Here is a 20150-nt window from a genome sequence, read left to right as displayed (position 1 = left end):
AGCTAAGGACTCAACTCTCCACTGACACCAGGCCCCCCAACCTGGCAACCCTCCAGCCTAATCTCGTTAAAATCTTCCCCTGCCTGATGCCATCCAGAGCGAAAATGGGGAAAGAGAGAGGCAACCAGTGAGAGTATTTGAGATGGGGTCTCATGAAAGTAAGAGGAGAGAGGGAAGGAGAGACAGTGAGGGGTGGGAGAGGAATTAAGGAAACTCTTACTTCAAAAGGGCTCACAAGAGCCAGCTCTTAAGCCCACGGCGTGAGGCTAACCACAGAAACCAGCGGAGGGAGGGGAAGGCTGAGACGTGGTGTCAAAGCAAGAGGTGAAAGATACTGTATGTCTGTGTGTAAGAGAAGTAAAGTGCGGCTAAAGCAGTCTTTACAAAGAGGTAGAAACATAACATGGTCCATGTAATGCACACAGCAGGGTTACAGGAGTTCAAGTTTCCTGTTCTTAAATCTTTGTCTCAGCTTGTTGTCCACAGTTCATTATGGTCTTTACATCTGTTTATATCCCAGTTCTGCTCATATTTTTTATACCTTTTTGTCACTTGATCCGTTGTCGTTTTGTGAGCAGCTCTTGAAGCAGCCATCTCTGGTGTGTGGGGCTGCCTGCAGTAGTATTTTTGTATATGTCTACACTGTACACTGCCTTGGCTCTAATGAGGAGCTAATTAACCGGGTGTTCCCCCCGGTGCCCTGAGCAGGTGGCTGGAGCAGCCAGGCGGAACTCAGCCCAAACACAGACACACACAGAAACACCCCATGCACATACGATGGCAGGAGAGCCGTAGAGCCCGTTTGGCCAGGCAGAGAGGGCACCCAGGGGGGCTGCAGCAGGTCTGGACCACAGTCTGGGCCAAGAGGGGAAAAGGTGGTGGTGGGAGTGCAGCGCTCCAACTTTCAAAGACCAATTTTAGCCATGGGATTTGGGTTTTGCACAGGCATCCAAAATCAATTGGCTGTGCTTACTGGCTTGGCTTTGGTCGAGCTGAAGGAAAAATTAGGTTAGATTTATCCCTGACATATGGAGGGGAACAAAGAGGTGGTGCACTCTACAAACACACTTAGATTTTATTTGTTGAGAACAGTCTTTACAGGCCAATTTGTCATAGCATGGTTGATAGACCTGTGCGTGAGTTCGTTCAGGATGCATTTACTTGTTGAGGCACCTGTTATGAAAACTAACAGTGTTGTGTTCTGCTGTCAGAAATATCCCTTAAGTTTCTCCTGCATTGTATTGAAATAATCAATCACCAGTGTGATGTCGAAGGGTGTTCAACCTGTGTAGAGGAAGATTTGGGGTAGAAGCTAAATATTTAGTGTTAGTATTCCAACATGTGCATTTCTTACTGTTGTGGAAAAGTGGCTTTAAAATTCTCTAATATTTTCCCCATGAGTTTCTTCCCTATTAGCCCAGCTCCTTCTTCTTTTTTTCTTTTTTTGTTAAGGCAGTAGCTTGTGTTTGTTTTTTGATTTCCACGACAACTTGAGGAACCAACTTTACGCATCCTTGAATTGGACATTGACCAGTGTTTGCTCTTTGCTTCCAACAGAAGAGAAGAAGTGTTTTTTTTTTTGTTTGGCTTTGATGTGTAAATGAATTGAAAAATGGCATTCAACAATGTTCCCTTATCCCTGCTGAGTCTCCTTTGGGTGAGGCAGGGTGCTGTGGGTGGTGGTACTGGAGTAGCTGATTGGTGGAGGTGGGATATCACTGTGTATGTGCACAAGCACTTCAAAACAAACCCATAAACATTCCAGGATTCTTGGGTAGTCGAAGTTAAGTACATGCACAAAACACTTTTACTCCCTTAAAAACACGTTACCGAGGCCGTTAGTGATCCAACTTTATGCTATTCCTTCGTGTTTTAATTTTTCTCAGGCAAAGACATAATCTCTCACAAATTCTCCCATTTTTGTGTCATGACAAATCTGGCAGTTGTTAAAGTCATCACGGCTGCATGTGTTAAATCATTCAAGGTCCAGTTCTGCAGCTTTCTTGACATTCTTCACACTCGACAACTATGCTCTCTTACTTGAGACTTTGTTGGCTGATCCCGTTGCAAAGCAGTAAATTGAGAGGATGCCATAAGAGGGCCCTGAGTACTTCAGCTGGGAAGAAAATGCAATCCATCGCTTTCATGTTTCACTACAAGGTGTTAATGGACACAAGTGCTCACAGCTGTGTGTGTTTGAGACGCTTGATCATAATCACAGTCTCCCACCTAGTTCTCCCCCAGAGCAGCCCCAGCAACTCACCAGAGCTGGTGTGTTCTTTGTCACAGTCCTCTCTGTAGCTGGACAGGCTATTTAGCTGATCACATTTAGGCACATGCTTTCTACAGACACACACACACACACACACACACACACACACACACACACACACACACACACACACACACCTACATGCACACAGAGAACAAAACTGTTACACAGTCAAAATGGCTTTTAACTCGCTTGATTTACAAACTCGCCTCAGTATCCCACATCACCACATGTCATCCAAATACGTACCGATCTTGTTTGGACAGTCAAAGGTCAATTCTCGTGTAGGGCCCAGAGGTTCACACTGAAACATCTCAACACAAACAGTGCTGCCGCCGCATGTATTCATACACAAAACAATATTTCATTAACTGCAGAATTCCATACAAATTGGGCTGCATAATAACCAGATGGAATTGGGAAACAGTCTGGGAATGTGCTCCCCCTCTTTTTCCAGGGTCTGCACCCAGGGAAAACCGGGCCTCTTTCCCAACCTGGTGCCAGGCCTCGCTTTAAATGTGGATAGAGATCGCGTACTGTTCAGTGCTCTCATGCTATTTATTGGTAGTGGTCAACCAATTTAATCGAGCTGATTATATGTCTGCAGACACATCAGCAACCTACACTGCCAGCATTTCACGTGCATATACTGTGTAAAACTGCAGCATGTGAATGGTAAAAAAGAATTTGGTTGCAGCAGTGTGAGTGACTCGCTGAGATGCATCTTATTAGCGTTTATTGAGAGCAATGAGTGACATTAGTGGATCTGATCATACAGTTACAGTGTTTTTGCTGCGGCCAAGGGCAGAGAACAGAATAAGACAAGATGAATTCAGACTTTACTTTATCGGCAGCAGAAAGCTCATTTAACATTGGATAGAGCATTTAGATTTATGTAATGAAGAAGAAATGACCTTGACCTAAACAGAGAAGGGAGAACACTAACCGTGCTCAAAGCATGTGTCAGCTACAGTATTACTGTTATGTGACTTGTAGTTACATGATGTAGCTCAGGTGATCATTAGTCAAAAAATAACTCTTCAAATGCTTAAAAGCTACTGAATAAAAATATGTTATTGCCCCTACTATGAGGAGTTTCCATAATAAAGTCATGTAGAAAAACTCTAAAGAAAGCTATTCAATTTTAAGCATTGTTGTACTCTGTGTGACATACACTGAGCACATAGATGACACAGAAGACAGGAAAACGTGGTTAACATTTAAATTATGTCAGTCAGTGTTGTCAGTTACAGATGTTCTGTGTCTGTCAGCTCCCAACACTTCATATTTCACACAACAACACACTTAAAAGCAACGCACCCCCCCTCTAGATAGTCTGTCTTTACTTATTCCCCATTGTTGTGTCTTATTCTTTTGTAAACATTCACTGTTATTGAAATCTATTTTCTCATGCACACTCCCATCGGATTAAAGAAATCTGTTGTGATCCCCTAATAATCCTCATTTGCCATAACTGTTGACATTTTTGGCCAAAGAGCTCGGTTGCTGTTTACTCCTTTCTAATTTTTCTGTGGGTGACTTTGAACTAGAACTAAGCTCTGCAGAAGTCGACTTTGAAGCCACAGCCAAGTCTTCAGGTCCCAGGTCTGACTCTGATTTAACCAGCAGAGGGTCTGGGCCAAACTCAGTTACACTAACAATAGGAGCAGGTTTCTCATAAGACTGCTCGGATGTAAATCCCACATAGTAGAGAATGAGAAATCAGTGGGAAGACTTGTGAGCTGAAGAGACACCAAGGAACCAGTTGGATTTCAAGTGGAACTGACTGTGAAGAGATATAACGTCACGTCGCATCTCCCATAAATTCTGGCTCGCCTCATTTAGAAGACAGCCGGCTTGAGACCACCTTGTATCTGAGCTGCTCTTACTTTTAATAGATCTTAGGAGTCTTCACTCATCAGTGATTCATGAAATTAATGTCTCTCTTTTTTTTTCCGTGATTAATAACTAATGGGCTCGGAGAAGCCAAATTCATTAATTATGAAATGGAGAAAATGAGCTCTGCAAATATCACTTTTGATTGATGAGTTCTGGAATAGCAGCCAAGCACACAGTCGCAGTGTGGATTATAAGCCACTCACTATTATACTGCCTTACTGGAAAATCTCTCCCAGCTCTAGCGTAATAAACATGGTAGTAAGCATATGTTTTATTGCAGTGCACACTTACACTTAGACTCTGTTAGATAAATACTGTGAAGATATTGTAAACTTTTACATTTTTCCTCATTACCTCTGATGATACTATGCCACAACTGACTATGTTAAATGTCCTCTTCCCTCTGCAGCATGTAACTGTAACCTCCACGCCCGCCGTTGCCGTTTCAACATGGAGCTGTACAAGCTGTCGGGGAGGAAGAGCGGAGGGGTTTGCATGAACTGTCGCCACAACACAGCAGGACGCCACTGCCACTACTGCAAGGAGGGATTTTACAGAGACATGGGTAGACCCATCACTCACCGACGAGCCTGCAAAGGTAAGAATCGAACAGAGCTCATAGATCAGGCAGCTCAGAGCTTTATTTAGTGTTTTATCAGTAACACGAGTTTGCTTTCAAGCAGTATTCACTTTTTCCAGATGTGCTCAACGTTGTTCTTTTGCCTTCTGCTATCTTTAAAATTGCTTTAGCAAACAAGCTGAATCTCTATTTTCCCCCTTGCATATTCTGTCAATAAGGTTTATTAAACTTCAGGTGGCACTTTGTTCGTGCATGACGGCGCAGTCAGAAACATGAAACACAAGTATTTTTCTAGGAAAGAATTACAAACCATTGAATGTTTACCACAGCTAATGTGAAAAGTTTCACGAAGAAGAATCATCTTTGTGTTTATCAGTAATAGAGTAGCAAAATGAATATTTATTTATACGAAAATGTCAGCGATTATTAGCTCAGTTTGACTTTTCACTTGGCAATATGCTCTGCTAAATGTTTAGAAACGGTTCAAACAAAAGCTGATTGAGATGTTCTAACCCTACTAATACTTGTGTAATCATGTCATTTCTGAGAAAGTGTAAAAGGAGCTATAAGCTATGATTGGAAACACACACATACACAGTCATGGTAACTATCAATAAAACATATCAGCACGTCTGACTCGCCATATCATAGCAGAGAGAAACGAACTGAAGCCTCTTTGGCTGGCCCTCCAAATGTTTCTCCTTACCGCACACCACATTATATTATCATTTGTCCAAGGCATTTCTCATGGAAAAATGAATTTTACTCTTTTATCGTTTCACATTTGCACTATATATTTTTCAGTGTGATATTATGCTGGGTGCTTTGCCCTCCTTTTGCTGGACTCATGGCAAAACTAACACCAGCTTCCTGTGTTTGTTGCACATTAAAATATTCTAGAGAGTGTGTTTTTTATACTGTTGGTTCTGATGAATGTAAAAAAAAAGTAACTTCCAGAACATACAAAATGCATTGGTGAGAGTCGCTAACGCTCATATAAAGATTTTTTTGGTTGAAATTTCATAGCGAGCATCTCCCACTGGCTTCTACTCAGTTTTCCCTCTGCTGCCGGCCCAAGCTGTAACCCAACACCAGGAGGTTTGAAATGGCACGATATCAGGCCGCAGTTGCCCATGTTAGTTTCGCTGAGATGTTGAACCATTCATCATGTAATGGCAAAAACTCCACAGTGACTTGGTCACATACCTTAAAACTTAAGTCATTTGACCTGTTACTGCACCCACAGTCTGACAAAAAGAGATCTGCCTCGGTCCTGACAGGAGCTCAGCCCTGAGACGTGTCCATCTGTGCACATTGTTCACTCGCCTCCTATTTCCTGCGCTACCTGCGAGTGTGATGCTCTCGCACACGTCCAAGTCCTCCGACACTACAATTTGTCCTTTTCAAAGCTGAGTGATCAGGTGGTAAACAGTTTATGTCCCGCTCTCACTGAGGCCCCAGATGTGACGGAAATTAAAGTTAATGTCTAGAAAGCCTCAGCTGAGCGGCTGGCTCCGTGATTGATCATAGCAATTCCAAAGCCTTCTAGGAGCCATCATTTTCCTTTTGCTCAGATCTTGCTCTTTTTTTCCATCTCCTTCTAACATGTTTATAACAACCATCTCCACCTCTTTCCCAACTTCTGACTTTTTTTATTCCTGCTAGCCTATAAAGTCTCTCTCTCTCTCTCTCTCTCTCTCTCTCTCTCTCTCTCTTTTTCCCTTACCATGCCATCACACACGTTATTTTTCTGCCCTGGTTTTTGCCCTTTCTCCATGTTTTATCTCCATGTGTCAGGGTCAAGATAGAGGTCACGAGGTGCGGTGTGGCTGAAGGGTTTAAGTGTCACGTCTGAAATGGAGTTAGGACAATAAACTACAGGTGTTTCCAAAGCAGTGCGAGTGCGTGGAGAGCACGAGGGGGGCAGTGCAAAGGATGAATGGACCATGTCTGTTTTTAGTCAAACCTGCTCTAGGTGGGTGTCTATACACAATCCAAGTAGTATATGAGGAGCAGTAACCATTTGACTCCCAGCTCCATCACCTCCAGCGCCTACCCACCACAAACACCAGACACACACTCTGTCTTCCTTATTAAGTACTAACATCCACATTTAAAGTGAATCTGTGGGGAAGGCTGTTGTAATGTACATACAAGCACCTGGTATCTGTTGACAAAGGTACACTCATAAAAGGGGCTAGAAATTAGGTCGTAATAGAGAATAAGGGAAATTTGCTGTCCAGAAACAGTGTCACACAGTCTAATGTACTTAGGTAACTTATTACTAAGGTAATTAGTATAGTATCCTATCTAGCAGAATAAAAATGTCATCTTTAAGGGCATATAAAACATCTGAGACAAGATCTGCTAACATAGTAAACCACACAATGAAGATTTGTGTAAAGCTGCCCTTTTGACAGCTCATCAGTTTTGTTACATAAAATGCTAAAATAATGCTAACATTTTACCCCAACCAGTCCATTTATTTATTTTTACAACAAACTAGCCAGCAGAATATAATTAATAATTAAAACATGTGTCCTGCTACGGGTACAAATAACACATTCTTGTCTAAATGCAGGCCACTTCCAGTAACTGCAGACAAAGAGCAGTCCATGTGCACACACCTGCACAGAGCAACATGAAATAGTTCAACTGACCAAACGCCTGTCAAAGGACTACAAAATGCCAATGCCTGTGCCTGTGCCTGCCTGTCACGGCTGCAGTTGCACAGACTTGAAAAGTCATCAACATCTGAGGACGTTTTTACTGCTTCTTAACTGGCCCGAGCAACTACTCGTAAAACTTCAGAAAAACAGTCTGAGGAGAAGAGCTGGGGGTGGAGATTGACACATACCCCTTATCCCTCAACCCCCACTCCCATTATCGCTGCCCATTCAGACCTGGCAGTCTGTGGCTGCTTACTGAATAGTGTGGACATTGAACAAGGGAAGTGAGATTTCTTCGTAGCAGCTGGATTGAGTTGTTAACCTGCGCTGTTCAGAGATCAGCTGAGGAACAATGGCTTGTCGTTCCTGCTGCTTTGCCACATGTCTGAACAGGCACGACACAACAACAGCAGACTTTTGTCAGACACATGAAATAACAGAGGTTTTGTCCTCTGCATTTTGACATTGGAAACAGCATTTCACAGCCAAACAGCTGAGCATGACAGCTGTTAATCTCTGGAGATGATAAGAGACCCAAGGCCAGCCTCTGTAGATTAGTGTTTCATATCAGTGTGTCAGTGCAAGTCAATTGGATTTCATTAGCAAGACACAAACTCCCAGGATGCCAGAAATTCCCAGTTTTTTGTTTCTTGACCTCTGGAATCCAACTCAGTTCTGCATCTTAGACGCATTTGTGTTTCCTTTAGCTCAGTCATAAACTCTAACCAACTGTTACCAAAGCTTGGCCAGGTTGGGCCTGCATGACTCAAGTAGTGGAGAGTTTGCGCTGTGTCTGTGCTCAGCTTCAAACAGAGCACAGCCACTTTGACACCTGCGGACCGCTCGGCCCTGCCGGAAAAGGCGGGCGTGTTTCTAAAGATCTGAGCTGTAGTTAATTCCTCTCCACCCCGTCGCCAGGCACGATCACTCTTGGGTCAGTTTCAGCCATTTAAACCCTCTCTTCGCCCAATCAACAGGTGGTTGGGTCCTTGGGCTCTCCTCTGTTGTAGCAGCTAAAATATGTCCGGTGCAAATAAACACATTCACAGTTCCGTCAAGTGGTGGGAAGAAACTGTGGCATGTTAGCAGCTGCCTTTCCTGGCAGACCCTGTAACACACTGTTAGGTTACAGGGTTTTTCCCCAAAGTGTAATTTTGGCCTTTCTTGTCTTTTCTTGATAAGCTTGGACAATTACAGCTATCACGTTACATTCAAGTCACTCTAAGTTTGCTTTAGTAATTTTGCACTAGTGCATTAGTTTCTTTTTCCAAAGAATTCGTTTGAAAATAGGCAGGATGTTCACCTTACATTTCTATAGTTGGTTGTCAGTAAATAGGTGGATAGGAAACAATACTTTCCTGTGCAACATTGAATTCAGAACAAAGGCTGCTCAGAAGAAGTGCAAACCAAACTCACACTCCTAAAGTGTGTTTGTTTGGCTGCTTTGCTGTAAAATGTTAAGCATGTGTTTATTACTTAAAGAGCAAATGTCAGTCGTTTGCTTAGATTCACTGTTGTTTGCGCTCTTGAACTCACCACAGCTTGTGTTTGGACTACACTAAAGCGCTGTGTCTCTCACTCACCCTGCCTCTGTCTCTACTTCACCTCTCACTCTCCAATATATTGCTCTCTCCCCTCTCCCTCTCATCATCGTTAACATCTTGTAAACCTCTCTCAGAAGGCTTCGGACCAACACGCCAGCTCTTGTATTTAACAGCTCTTTAAACAAAAAAAAAAAAAAAGCCCCATGTTGCTTAACGTGGCTTGAATAAATCGCCTAGAACCGGCAAATCTCATAAAAGTCTTGCCAGAGCGAGGTGACTCGAGCGTTGCTTGTTGCTGTTGGCATTTGCTGGGCATCGACTGAACTTTTCGGGAAGTGATGAAGCATCAGTGCATGTGTCACCAGGCAGGCAGAGTGTAGGAGAGCGGAAGCAGAGAGGAGAGCGGAGGGCACAGTGTGCTTTTCTGGGGCTTCTGACAGTGATGCACTGAAATTTATTACCCCATTCACTTGACTGTGTCTTTGTTTTTTTTTTATCTGTCCCCTGCTGCCTTCTACTTTCACACATAAATTCTTTTTCAATTACAATTACAATTAGATACACATACACATTGATTCTCCTGGTAGCACTGAAGGAATCCCAGGCACAGAAGCAGACAGCAAAAAGACTGCCTCACTCTGGGAGCCTGAACCTCACGTTGTGTCCTTATGTGTATCAGTCTGCACATCTAATGTATTTTCTCCCCCTCCCTCCCCCTTTCACACCTGTCCCCGAACCCCACCCCAGCCTGTGACTGCCACCCTGTGGGCGCTGCGGGCAAAACGTGCAACCAGACCACAGGACAGTGCCCCTGCAAAGATGGTGTCACTGGCATCACCTGCAACCGCTGCGCCAAGGGCTACCAGCAGAGCCGCTCACCTGTGGCCCCCTGCATCAGTGAGTAATTCATACAGACGTGCACACACAACAACCAGTCACTGCATATCTCACTGATAACTTACACTACTGTCTTCAGCTTGGTTATTGTATGAGCTTGTTGGTGAGTCACTGCTTAAAACGGAACAAGCTCCACATTGTTGAAAAAGGTTACTGAAGACTTTGAAATACATATTTCTAAATCGAGGAGTTCGGAGAGCATACAGTAATTGAAACCCTTTCCCCTGTAAAATAATTCTGGCTTTTTGTCAGACACACACAACCTGATATGTTCACATCTTAGTCATACACGTGTTCTCTTTGTTTTCATGTTCGCTGAAAATACAGTGATCATTTTATAGAGAACAGCACAACACAAGGCCCGGATGTAAAGACGGGCTAAACTGAAATGTGATATTTGTTAAGGAGAGTGACGAGTTTAAGAGTAAAGAGGAGAGGTGACTCACAATGACTCTTCGAGAGTACCATTGTTGAACAGTGTTTTGGTGCAAGTCTGTGGAGAGCGGGTTGTGTGAGAACCCAGTATTCAGTTATTGTGCCAGTCGCTGTCAAGAGGTACGGTATGTGTGTGTACTCTAGTTGTGGTATTTTGCATGTCGACTACACAGGTTTTTAATTTCCTGTGACAAGCTTGTGTGTGTGTGCATGTGGGTTATGAAATTTGCCAGTGGCCTGACACATGCAGGCATGTGTAATAGAGGGCAACTTTCCACCATAGTGTGTGCCAGGCGGGTCGGCACACATTGCACACACTCACAGGGCAGCCTCCACCAAGGCATACCGTGCCGCCCAGTGCCGTACTGAGGTCTGCCACGCCGTGCCACATGGTGCCATGTTGTTTCTCTCACATGCAGCTCCGGAGCAGATGGCAGATGGTTGAGAAGGACAAAACAACTGTGGTCACTGATAGCAGACCCCACTCATTTCAGTGTCCCTGAACCATCGAGTGAGAATACGAACAATGGTGAATGTGATTTTAAGTTATTACAGAGGGTGCTTATGAGCACTGTGTGTGCCAGTGTGGCCTCACGGTGGGCATCTTACCTTATATTGAGGCTCACGTGTCCCAAGACAGAGGACGAGCCCTTTAAGCTGCTGGTTAGTATGAATGGCAGCACCCGTCGTCTTAGTGAGCCTTTCATCATCTGTCTGCCTTCACGTGATGTGGCCATGAGGGCACACAGACTTAAAGTGGCTGCTAGCAGCTGCATCTGTGTTCAAAAAGCTCTGTGCCCTTGTTTGTTTTTGCCAGCCGTCCCCACCCCCACACATCCACCCCACACACCTCTCTCCAATACGCCCCCACTGGCTTGGTTCAAACCTCCAACCCCCGAAATCCAATCGAAAGCAGATCCTCTGGGTGAATGCTAAGCTGGCATTCCAGTAACTGTGTTTACAGTAAAAACAGAGGCCCTGTAAGCATTAGCATTTGTATTGGAAAGTTGCATATGATTAGAAGTCCTGGAGGAATTCCACAAGGCACTTTTTAGTGTAGCCAGCGGGCACAGAAAGGGTGGGGTGCATCTGTCTCAAGGCGATCCAAACAAAATTGCTCCCTTGCCATCTGTCCATCTGTCTATACATGCTTGCTTGGAGATTACACAGCAATGTTAACCCAGCATCTGTTAAGGAGGAGGAGGACACAACTTATCTTTTGCAGCCACCTTTCCATTTGAATCAGTGTGGCACAAATAATAACTTCCGTCTCAGGTGTACTTAGAGTGCCGACGACTGAACGAATGCACTTCAAACTGGATTACTGTGTAATTTTGTGGTACCTCTCTTGAGTTTCAGTCAAAACTTAAATGTGTTCGTCTGACGTCCATTATTTCTTCCACTGTCTCAGGGTCCTTCAGCCTATTCCTAAACGCTGACAGTAAAACCACCGCATTAGTCTGTGGAACGTATGGTTTATTTGAGTCCGTCTCACCACCAATAAGTATCTCTGTCAGTCTGTCAGTGTTTATCCAGCGTCTGTATGCACTGCCGTCTGTGCTTTTATCTGCATAGTTGACATATTGTATGTCATAATCCAAATCTAATGTAAGAAAATCCTAATTAAAAACACTTTCCACTTCTCTTCCCTCTGTACTTTGGTGTGGGTCATTAATACATTCACAAAGCCCAGTCCTACCCACTGCAACAAATTCAGACTTAATTCCTTTGACCGCACCTTCACTCAAACAGGCATGCAGCCAAATCACTCAGACCGTACTTAAAAAGTATGGATTTACTTTAAACCAATAAAATAACCTATGTCTCATGTGTGTTTCAGAAATCCCAGTGGTCAACCCCACAGCTGTGGTGAGCAGCACAGAGGAACCAGCAGGTTAGTATATGCTCTCTGCACCTCGCCCATAAGCACCACTGCTTTATGAGAGGAACAAAAACATATTTTTTAATATTTCTGGACTTGAGTTTTAAGGTGTGGAATAAATAGTACTGGAGGGCGGGTCCCCTCTTTTGAAGTTCTGCAAGGAAAACGAGTGCACTGGGGCCGGCAGAGTTTTTCCATTGTCTTAAAAACCTGTGTCCTTGGCACAGTTTTCTCAACTGCTAGCCTCAAGTTAGTGGAGCCTCACTGTGCTAAAACCATAGCTGCAGCTCAAAGCCAAGGCCAGCAGATAGGCAGCAGAGGTGATTTGTTACAGTTTAGCAGGAAGATATAGTGGAAGAGAGAGTTTTGAGGTGCAAAAAGAGTGCTGCCAAATGACTAGGGGGACTTTGTTCCCTCTCTCCCTCTAAGTCTCCAATTTAGGCTCCGGTCAATTTCCCTGCCCCTATTTTTCATTTTGTGGCTGATTTGGAAATTTTGATTCATTAGAAGATTTGGAGCATAAATCATCCATCAGACGGCTGATTGTACCCCCCACTTTGCCACTTTCTGCCACTGACAAGGAAAATAGTTTTATTTTTCTTTTCTCCTAATTCCTCCTGTTCTATAAATTATATATTTTGTCAGAACGCTCACTGTAAATTACTCTGATGGACTCCTTATATTTCAAAGGTTAAATTATGTTATTTAAAAGGTTAAATATGTTTATAATGGTTCATACTTTGGCTTTGGTTAAAGTCCAAACTTGGTCACACAGTTAATCAACTACAGAAAGAACAACAATTAAATTTAATGGTATAGAATAAAAATAGCTCAAATTAAAGAAAGATAAACATTTGTCCAAGCGTTAGTTGAGAAGAATGATACCTCTCTCATGGAGTCGTTGGTAAATATAGCCAAGTTGAATTTGGCTAGATTAGCACAGAGGCTGGAAAAACATTTTACACACTCACCCCACAACACCACAAACTGTTAGTTTTGCACTTTGGTTGTTGTACAGATTAAAGAGATAAAAGAAAAAACGTTAAGTAGTGAACTTTAGAGGAATTAAGAGGAGGATTTACCTTTGGATAGAGCCAGACAGGCTGCTGAACTAACTGGCTGCTGGCTCCAGCTTCATATTTTCAGGTAGAGTGGTATCAACCTTCTCATCCAACTGAAGAAAGCCAACAACGATAATTCCTATGACGTCAGATAACACTTTTCTCACATTTAGAAATATTTTCCTCCTTTGCAATTTATCTTATTCTGTTTCTTCCCTTTTGCTCTCATTACTTGGGCTTTATAGACTTTGAAAAGAAATAAAAATGCAAAGTGCAGCCCTTTCTTGTGTTTATTACTTCCCTGGGAAAATGTTACGGGGTCTGAGAACACAACAGTCTCTGATCGCCAATTCACCTCAGGCTCTACCAAACACACCAGTGCATTTCCCCCATCTTTCTCCTTCCTAAACTACCATAGAACGAGCGTCACCATCCGAAACCCAAGGCCCCAAAATGTTTTTGTGCAAGGGGCGGTGGATGCAATTTGTCCTTGTCATGGCACAGCGAAAGGGGTTCAAGGGAATAAGGGCATCAAGAGCCCCGGAGCCAATTGTTCGTGTTTTCAGTGGGCCAGTCTTCTGGGTCAGTGAACGATTCACAGAGAGCTTTTCCAGGTGAACAACCAGCAGTAAGCGACTCTCCATGGGAAAACACAAGCCATCCCCAATACAGTGCTTCGCCGCTGGTACGTCTAGGCCAGCCACTGTATACAGCACACACAAACACAGACGCACAGTGCCAGTGAGCTAATGAAATCCATGCACATCTCATACAAATGCATGCTTGTCACAGTTGCATGCACACTTGCATGATAATCATCTGCACATGAAACCACATGCTCACTTAAAATGAAAAGCACCTTTAGAGAACTATGATACTCAACATCGTTTATTTCCAGGCCGTACACACACACACACACACACGTGCGTCCACACCTCTCTGCCCATCCACAGCTACACCTCCATTCATTGTTTTTTTTAACATCCCTGTCTCAAGGTTATTGGGAACTGCCGTCTGCTCTCTCTTTCGCCCTTTCCTTCCTTTTCTCTCCTCTGTCTGGCTAATAAAATCTCCAGTGCTCTGATATACAGCCAAGCCTCCTGGACATTTTTATGGGTTTCTTGATCCCCTGTTTCTTCCTCCTCCTGCCCTCCTTCCATTGCTCCATCTTTCCCCTTCCCCCCGAAAAATGAACGATGCAACACCCCTATTCTCGTGCAACCCAGAAAGCATAATTTCACTCTCTCACAACTTTTTTTTTTACTAATTGGGACATTTCGTGTCCAGCAATTTTATTTGGTTTGCTTTGGAAAGGAACATGACTGAATGGTTTTTCTTTCGCAAGCAATGAAAGACACAACCACAGATACCAGTCCAGTTACTAGCATGTGGTTTTCAGCTCCATGTCCTGACATTCCAAGTGAGCAGCGTGGTCAGGTTTTCGTGTCCACTCACTAAAACCAGCTAAAGCTATGCTGGAAAACGACCTTCATGCCATTCCTTATAATTTCAGCCCATCATTTTCATTTTTTTAGCTCGACTTTGTGTCCTTCTCATAGCTCTGTAATTGAAATATGTATTTCCAAAATTCTATGGTTCATAAAATCCAGTGGCATCCACTCGAGTACAGTAGAGACTTGCTAATGATCAACAGTGTCTCTTTCTTTCTTGTCGCTCCAGTGACAGTTACCATGAGCACAACTTAAAAACAAAAGCAACACTTTCAATTTTATCAACGATTCTTGTCATCGTTTGACGGGAGCGCTTTCATCTGTTTTTTAGAAGTTCATTTAATTTTGCCTTGTCGTGTTTGTTCCACATTCCTTCTGCTCCGTGCTCATGGAAAACGGATTTTGTGATCAGTGATTTTGTGAAGTTGAGATGACAAAATGCAAAAAAAAAAAAAAAACTAAACCAAGAGAAGTAATAGCATGCATGTGCAGGCTTCTAAAGGGTTCTATATCTGAAGCTCCAGCAGTTAAAATATTGTTATCTACTCAAGTTGCATGGTCTTAAACTTAGGTAGTTGCATGAAATTCTAGTGTGGAGTTCAGTGCTTGTAGATATTTGATAAATAAAAAAAGGTTGGATTCTTAGAGTCAGTAAAGAAGAGATCTGAGATTAGTCACTCAGCCAAGAGGCTCATTTTAACTGTCACAATCATCACTGTAACTCCCCGTCACCGGTAACTCCACCTATGATTGGTCAGTACAGGTCATTTGTCCAATGTGTGGTCTCAGCCATCACACTGGCAGCCAAGGCCTATTCACATCCATCCAACCGTGACCTGCCTTCACCACGCTCTGTCTTTAGTCAAGTCCCCAGAAAACATGTCAAACTGAACACTTTTACTCCTCTGGTATGTTTCACTTGACTCTCAGCACTGGCTGGTGCAGATGTTAGATGTGTTATTTGTTGGAGGTTATATTTTAGCACAAAAAACTCTCTGTCAGTGAATATATATATTTGCAAATATCAGCATACCTGTCACAAGGTTATAAAAAAAATACAAGTACAGATATAATTCAAAGAAGTTAATAGAGTTTACACAAAATAATACACAAATATTCATGTTCTTATTTATATCGTGTAACAATTCTGCACAAACAAGCACATAGTGATTTATGTTGATGCCTTTTAGTGTATTTACTGGTGGTTTCACAGTGCATAACAGTTTACAATGTTTTGTCACACAAACTTGCATTGCAGTTGTGCTGGTAGCAATTTATGTACTGCATAAGCACTCCACTACATAATGCACTGTGAAAGAGTGTGAAATAGACAAAAATGCCTTATAAAACCTTATAAAAACGATTTAAACTTCAAGTGTGTGTTGTGCATGTTTTCATAGACTGTGAGTCCTATTGTAAACCAGTGAAGGGAAACCTGAAGATCAACATGAAGAAATATTGCAAGAAGGATTATGGTAAGAGAGTAGTATAAATGATCATGATAAAGAGTTAATGAGTGTTGGGAGATTTGACCTGAGTGTGTTTTTTTTCCCCAGCGGTCCAAGTGAACGTGCTGGACATGGAGACGGTGGGGGATTGGGCCAAATTCTCAGTGAGTGTGATGTCTGTGTACAAGAGCCGTGGCGAGCCTTTGAAGCGAGGCGACAACGTCCTGTGGGTGCACATGAAGGACTTGGCCTGCAAGTGTCCCAAGATCCAGATGAGCAAGCGGTTCTTGGTGATGGGCGGCAGTGACGGTGGAACGGGCCCAGGGACGGGTCCAGGGGTTGGTCCTGGAGGAGGAGCCACAAGTCCAGGGGCAGAGCGTGTGGGCCTGCTGGCTGATAAGAACAGCCTGGTGATCCAGTGGAGGGACATTTGGATGAGACGACTGAGGAAGTTCCAACGCAAAGAGAAGAAGGGGAAGTGCAGCAAAGCATGATGGGAAAGCAGTGTCCATCCCTACCTGTCCCTCCATCACCCACCTACATGAACCCTGACCTTTGACTTCACCTCCCCTGAGTCCTTTTTCTCCCCATCACAGGAACACTGCACATTACAAAGACTGCATGTACCCCACCTGTTTTCAGGACATTATGTGTATATTGTATAATTATTTCCTTTTTTGTTTTTAAAGTTTTGTCTTTATGTTACTTGTCTTTTTGTTCAATTGGTTTGCCTTAAAAAGGGACCATTAAAAAGGGTATGAAGTATAGACAAAAGCAGACGTCATTCCCTCCTTCAACAATAACAACGACAGCGGAAATGTCCACTCATCCCCCATGATCCATCACCCCCTGATTCTCAGTGTCCTCGTCCTGTCGCGGTCGAATATCTTCTGCCACTTTGTCTCACTACTCACGTTTTCCACGTTTCTCCCACTTCACATACTTCTCGGAGGATTTTATTCAGCAGCGTTTGCCACGTCACAGACTGACTGATTTCAGCAATAAGACAAGCTTCGTACCCTCAGCTCGGATGCTACGCGTTTCGTTGTTGAAACAAACTCGACTTGGATCAGCACAAGCTGGGCCCCCCTGACAACCTTTCTACATTTGCTGTTAAAATGTTCATAAAAACGGGCCTCCTTGCCCCAGGTCTTTGCAGTAACTTCTATTGACTGTAAAAACAAATCTCTTGTCCTGTTAGGAACCAAGGGCTCTCTTTGCAGGGGACATTTTCCACAGCAAACCTCAGTTTCACCGCGACTGCTGCTGCCACCAACAGCCCTCACAGAACAAACTGCTAATGCCGGCTCTTATATCAGCAAGTATTTGATGCTACTACTCATAACAGAGTTTATACTTTGCGTCTGGCTACTTGTTATCTCATCCATCCATATCCCATCCATTTTTTTAAATATAGCCTTTTGTTTCATTTAAAGCAGAACAAATCCTGTTGGCATGCGTGAGTCACGGTCCAGGCCCCCGGGACTGTGCCTCTTCACCACTAGTTCCTCTCATGAGTGGTTCATAATGTCATGCATCACTTTCATGACTCATTGGTGTCACTTTTTTTCTGGAAGAAAGATGAAGCGATGTGGACAACTGGCTGGAATTTTAAAACAATACCAATATTTACAAGGAGACATTTTGCTTTATGGATAATATCTTCCACTGGTTGGTGGCCCTCCAGATGTGTGCGGCCGCTGTCATTTCTTTGTCTTTAAATGTCTGAATATTTTTCTGATGTATCTAGTGACCGGCAGGCTTTTGTTTGCCGATATGAGAGATTGAGAGTTCATTTTTATGCAGTAAAAAGAAAACAAAGTTGGATAAACAACATAGTCGTGTTTTTCTCTAGTGTATTTTGACAAAATGAATGAGGCTGGAAAGTTTTTAGTGCTCACTGATTGTATTATGACATGAGAAGATCAAATTTCATTCCTCATGTGTTTTGTTATGTTTGCATGTTTGTGGTTTTTGCTGGTCCATCAAAACTTTACAGTGAGCAGAACAAGAACTAAACCAATATGAGCATCAAGATCCAAAGGAAAACTTCCCAAGTCATCTCCCCCCACTTAATCCACCCCAACGCAGTCCCTGTCATCCTTTGCCAAATAAGCATAGTCAGTTTTAAATTTAATTATGAGACTATGAAAGTTGGGACCAACGAAAACCACAGAGAGACCCACCTAGTTGCTCTCGAGCTTTTTATCTGCCTTTTGCTGTTATTTCATTTTGTAAAGCACATTACAATTTATTTAAATACAAAAGTACAAGATAAACACACAGTTTTGAGGGGCACGGCAAGCTGGCGGAGCGGTGAGTGTGGCGACGGGCCTGTCATGCTAGCTAGTGGTTATGCTCCTTTGGCTGCGGTGGTATGTTTGGTTTGTCGTTCCTCCAAAAGTGTCTCTTTTCTGCTTTATTCTATTTGTCACCCACCACGCTCCCCCAATTTTTTTTTTTTTATCATTTTGCATGTTGCGTGTTAGATAAGTGACAGCGCAGTGGTGTACTGTACGGCACTGTACATGTTTTCCAGGAATGTATGTCAAACTGTGAAGAGCACACCGCATCATGATGTCACCAAGCTTAAAAATGTGGACGTTATGACAGGTGGTGCTATAATACACTATGAACAGACACTGTCTGTCTTATTATTTTAATTATCCAATCGAAAACCAACATGTAACCAAAATTAGTTCTGGTGTGTGACGACGAAAAGTAAAGAAGGGCCCAGGGCACATTTCACAAAAATGCAGAAACAAACTGTTAATTATTTCTGTGTTGGCCGTGCACAGCCGCCTGTCAGACAGGTGGTGTCACAGCAGCACCAGTCTCCCCATCCTGGTATGCGAGTAAGGCGTGACACATTAAGATGGATGGTCAAATTACGTGTCCATGATGTCTCAAATTCTTAACCGTCCAACACGCTTGTGGAGCAGCTACAATGTCCTAGAATCTGGACTTGCTTTCATATAAAATTGCACAAAATCCTTCTACGTGTCCTAAGTGCCCACCCTATATGTTGAAGTAATGTTGAAGTTAGAGCGAGCCAGATGTTATTTCGGGGTTGGAAGCGCAGTGTCTCATGAAAGCTATTTAGTGAGAGCCATCCTGTTGTTTCACGTTAACAAGGCCAGCAGCTTGGCAGTGGAACTGAGACTATAACTGCTTCGTCCAACCACACCCACCCACCCCTACTCCTTGCAGCGTTTATAGCATTCACAGGTGTGTGTGTGTGTGTGTGTGTGTGCGTGTGTGAGCGATAGTGTATTTAATTAGCGTACCCAAGTAAACAAGTGACAGGCACATGAACTGAAAGTAGAGAGAAGTGAGGGAGCTCTCACGTGAAGGGCAGAATTAAAATTTCTCCATAAAGCTACATCATATGATGAAGAAATCTCATTTACGTTTTCCTCTTCTGATTCAGTTTTATTTAGTTTCACTTCTGTGCACACCTTCGCCTTGTTTAATAAGTGTCGACACATTTTTGATGTTGTAAATATGTCCTCGACTGTCTCTGCCATTTATGTTGCCTTTCGCAAAGCGTCATTTGCCTGGGATGACTCACGTGTATGGATGTACAAACCAGATGATGTTATATGGATGTAGAAACCAGAAACATATGCTTTTGTGATCACGACCAGAAGATGTGGTTCAGATATTACACAGAATGTATTCCTTTTTTGGTTTTGATGTTGTTTCCGGACAACAGCCGTGCAAATTGTAAATGACTTTGAGGAGAATCAAAATGTGACACAAGCTGATCTGCTCTTCCTATAGAGTTACAGACGGGAACTGATACAACAGCCTACCACCTTCTGCTAAATTAGCATGCTGCGAATGATGATTCATAAAAATAAAAAAAAAGAAACTGTTCACCTACAAAGCAATTCTTCCAAGTTCAGCCTTGTTCATCACTCCTGTTATATCAAAGTCTTCCTTGTACATTTTCCTCTGAGGCAATGAACCACTGACTTTTCAATCTAAATGATAAAAAAATAAATTATTA

At 43.0% G+C, this 20150-nt stretch overlaps 1 protein-coding gene across 2 annotated transcripts in view; it reads left to right on the top strand.

The window, feature by feature from the left end:
- The window catches only part of ntn2 (netrin 2), a 38950-nt gene extending 18800 nt beyond the window's left edge, over nucleotides 1–20150 (top strand). For both annotated transcript variants that reach the window (XM_026351079.1, XM_026351078.1), the window contains exons 3-7: nucleotides 4581–4769; nucleotides 9712–9861; nucleotides 12137–12190; nucleotides 16091–16165; nucleotides 16247–20150. In XM_026351079.1, the coding sequence (XP_026206864.1) occupies nucleotides 4581–4769; nucleotides 9712–9861; nucleotides 12137–12190; nucleotides 16091–16165; nucleotides 16247–16632 (854 nt within the window). In that variant the 3' untranslated portion in view covers nucleotides 16633–20150. The remainder of the gene's footprint in view (nucleotides 1–4580; nucleotides 4770–9711; nucleotides 9862–12136; nucleotides 12191–16090; nucleotides 16166–16246) is intronic.

The sequence above is a fragment of the Anabas testudineus genome, chromosome 19 (genome assembly GCF_900324465.2).
Source record: "Anabas testudineus chromosome 19, fAnaTes1.2, whole genome shotgun sequence".
NCBI classification, from domain to species: domain Eukaryota; kingdom Metazoa; phylum Chordata; class Actinopteri; order Anabantiformes; family Anabantidae; genus Anabas; species Anabas testudineus.
The sequence above is the reverse complement of the archived record's forward strand: the minus strand, read 5'-3'. Positions and strand labels throughout refer to the sequence as shown.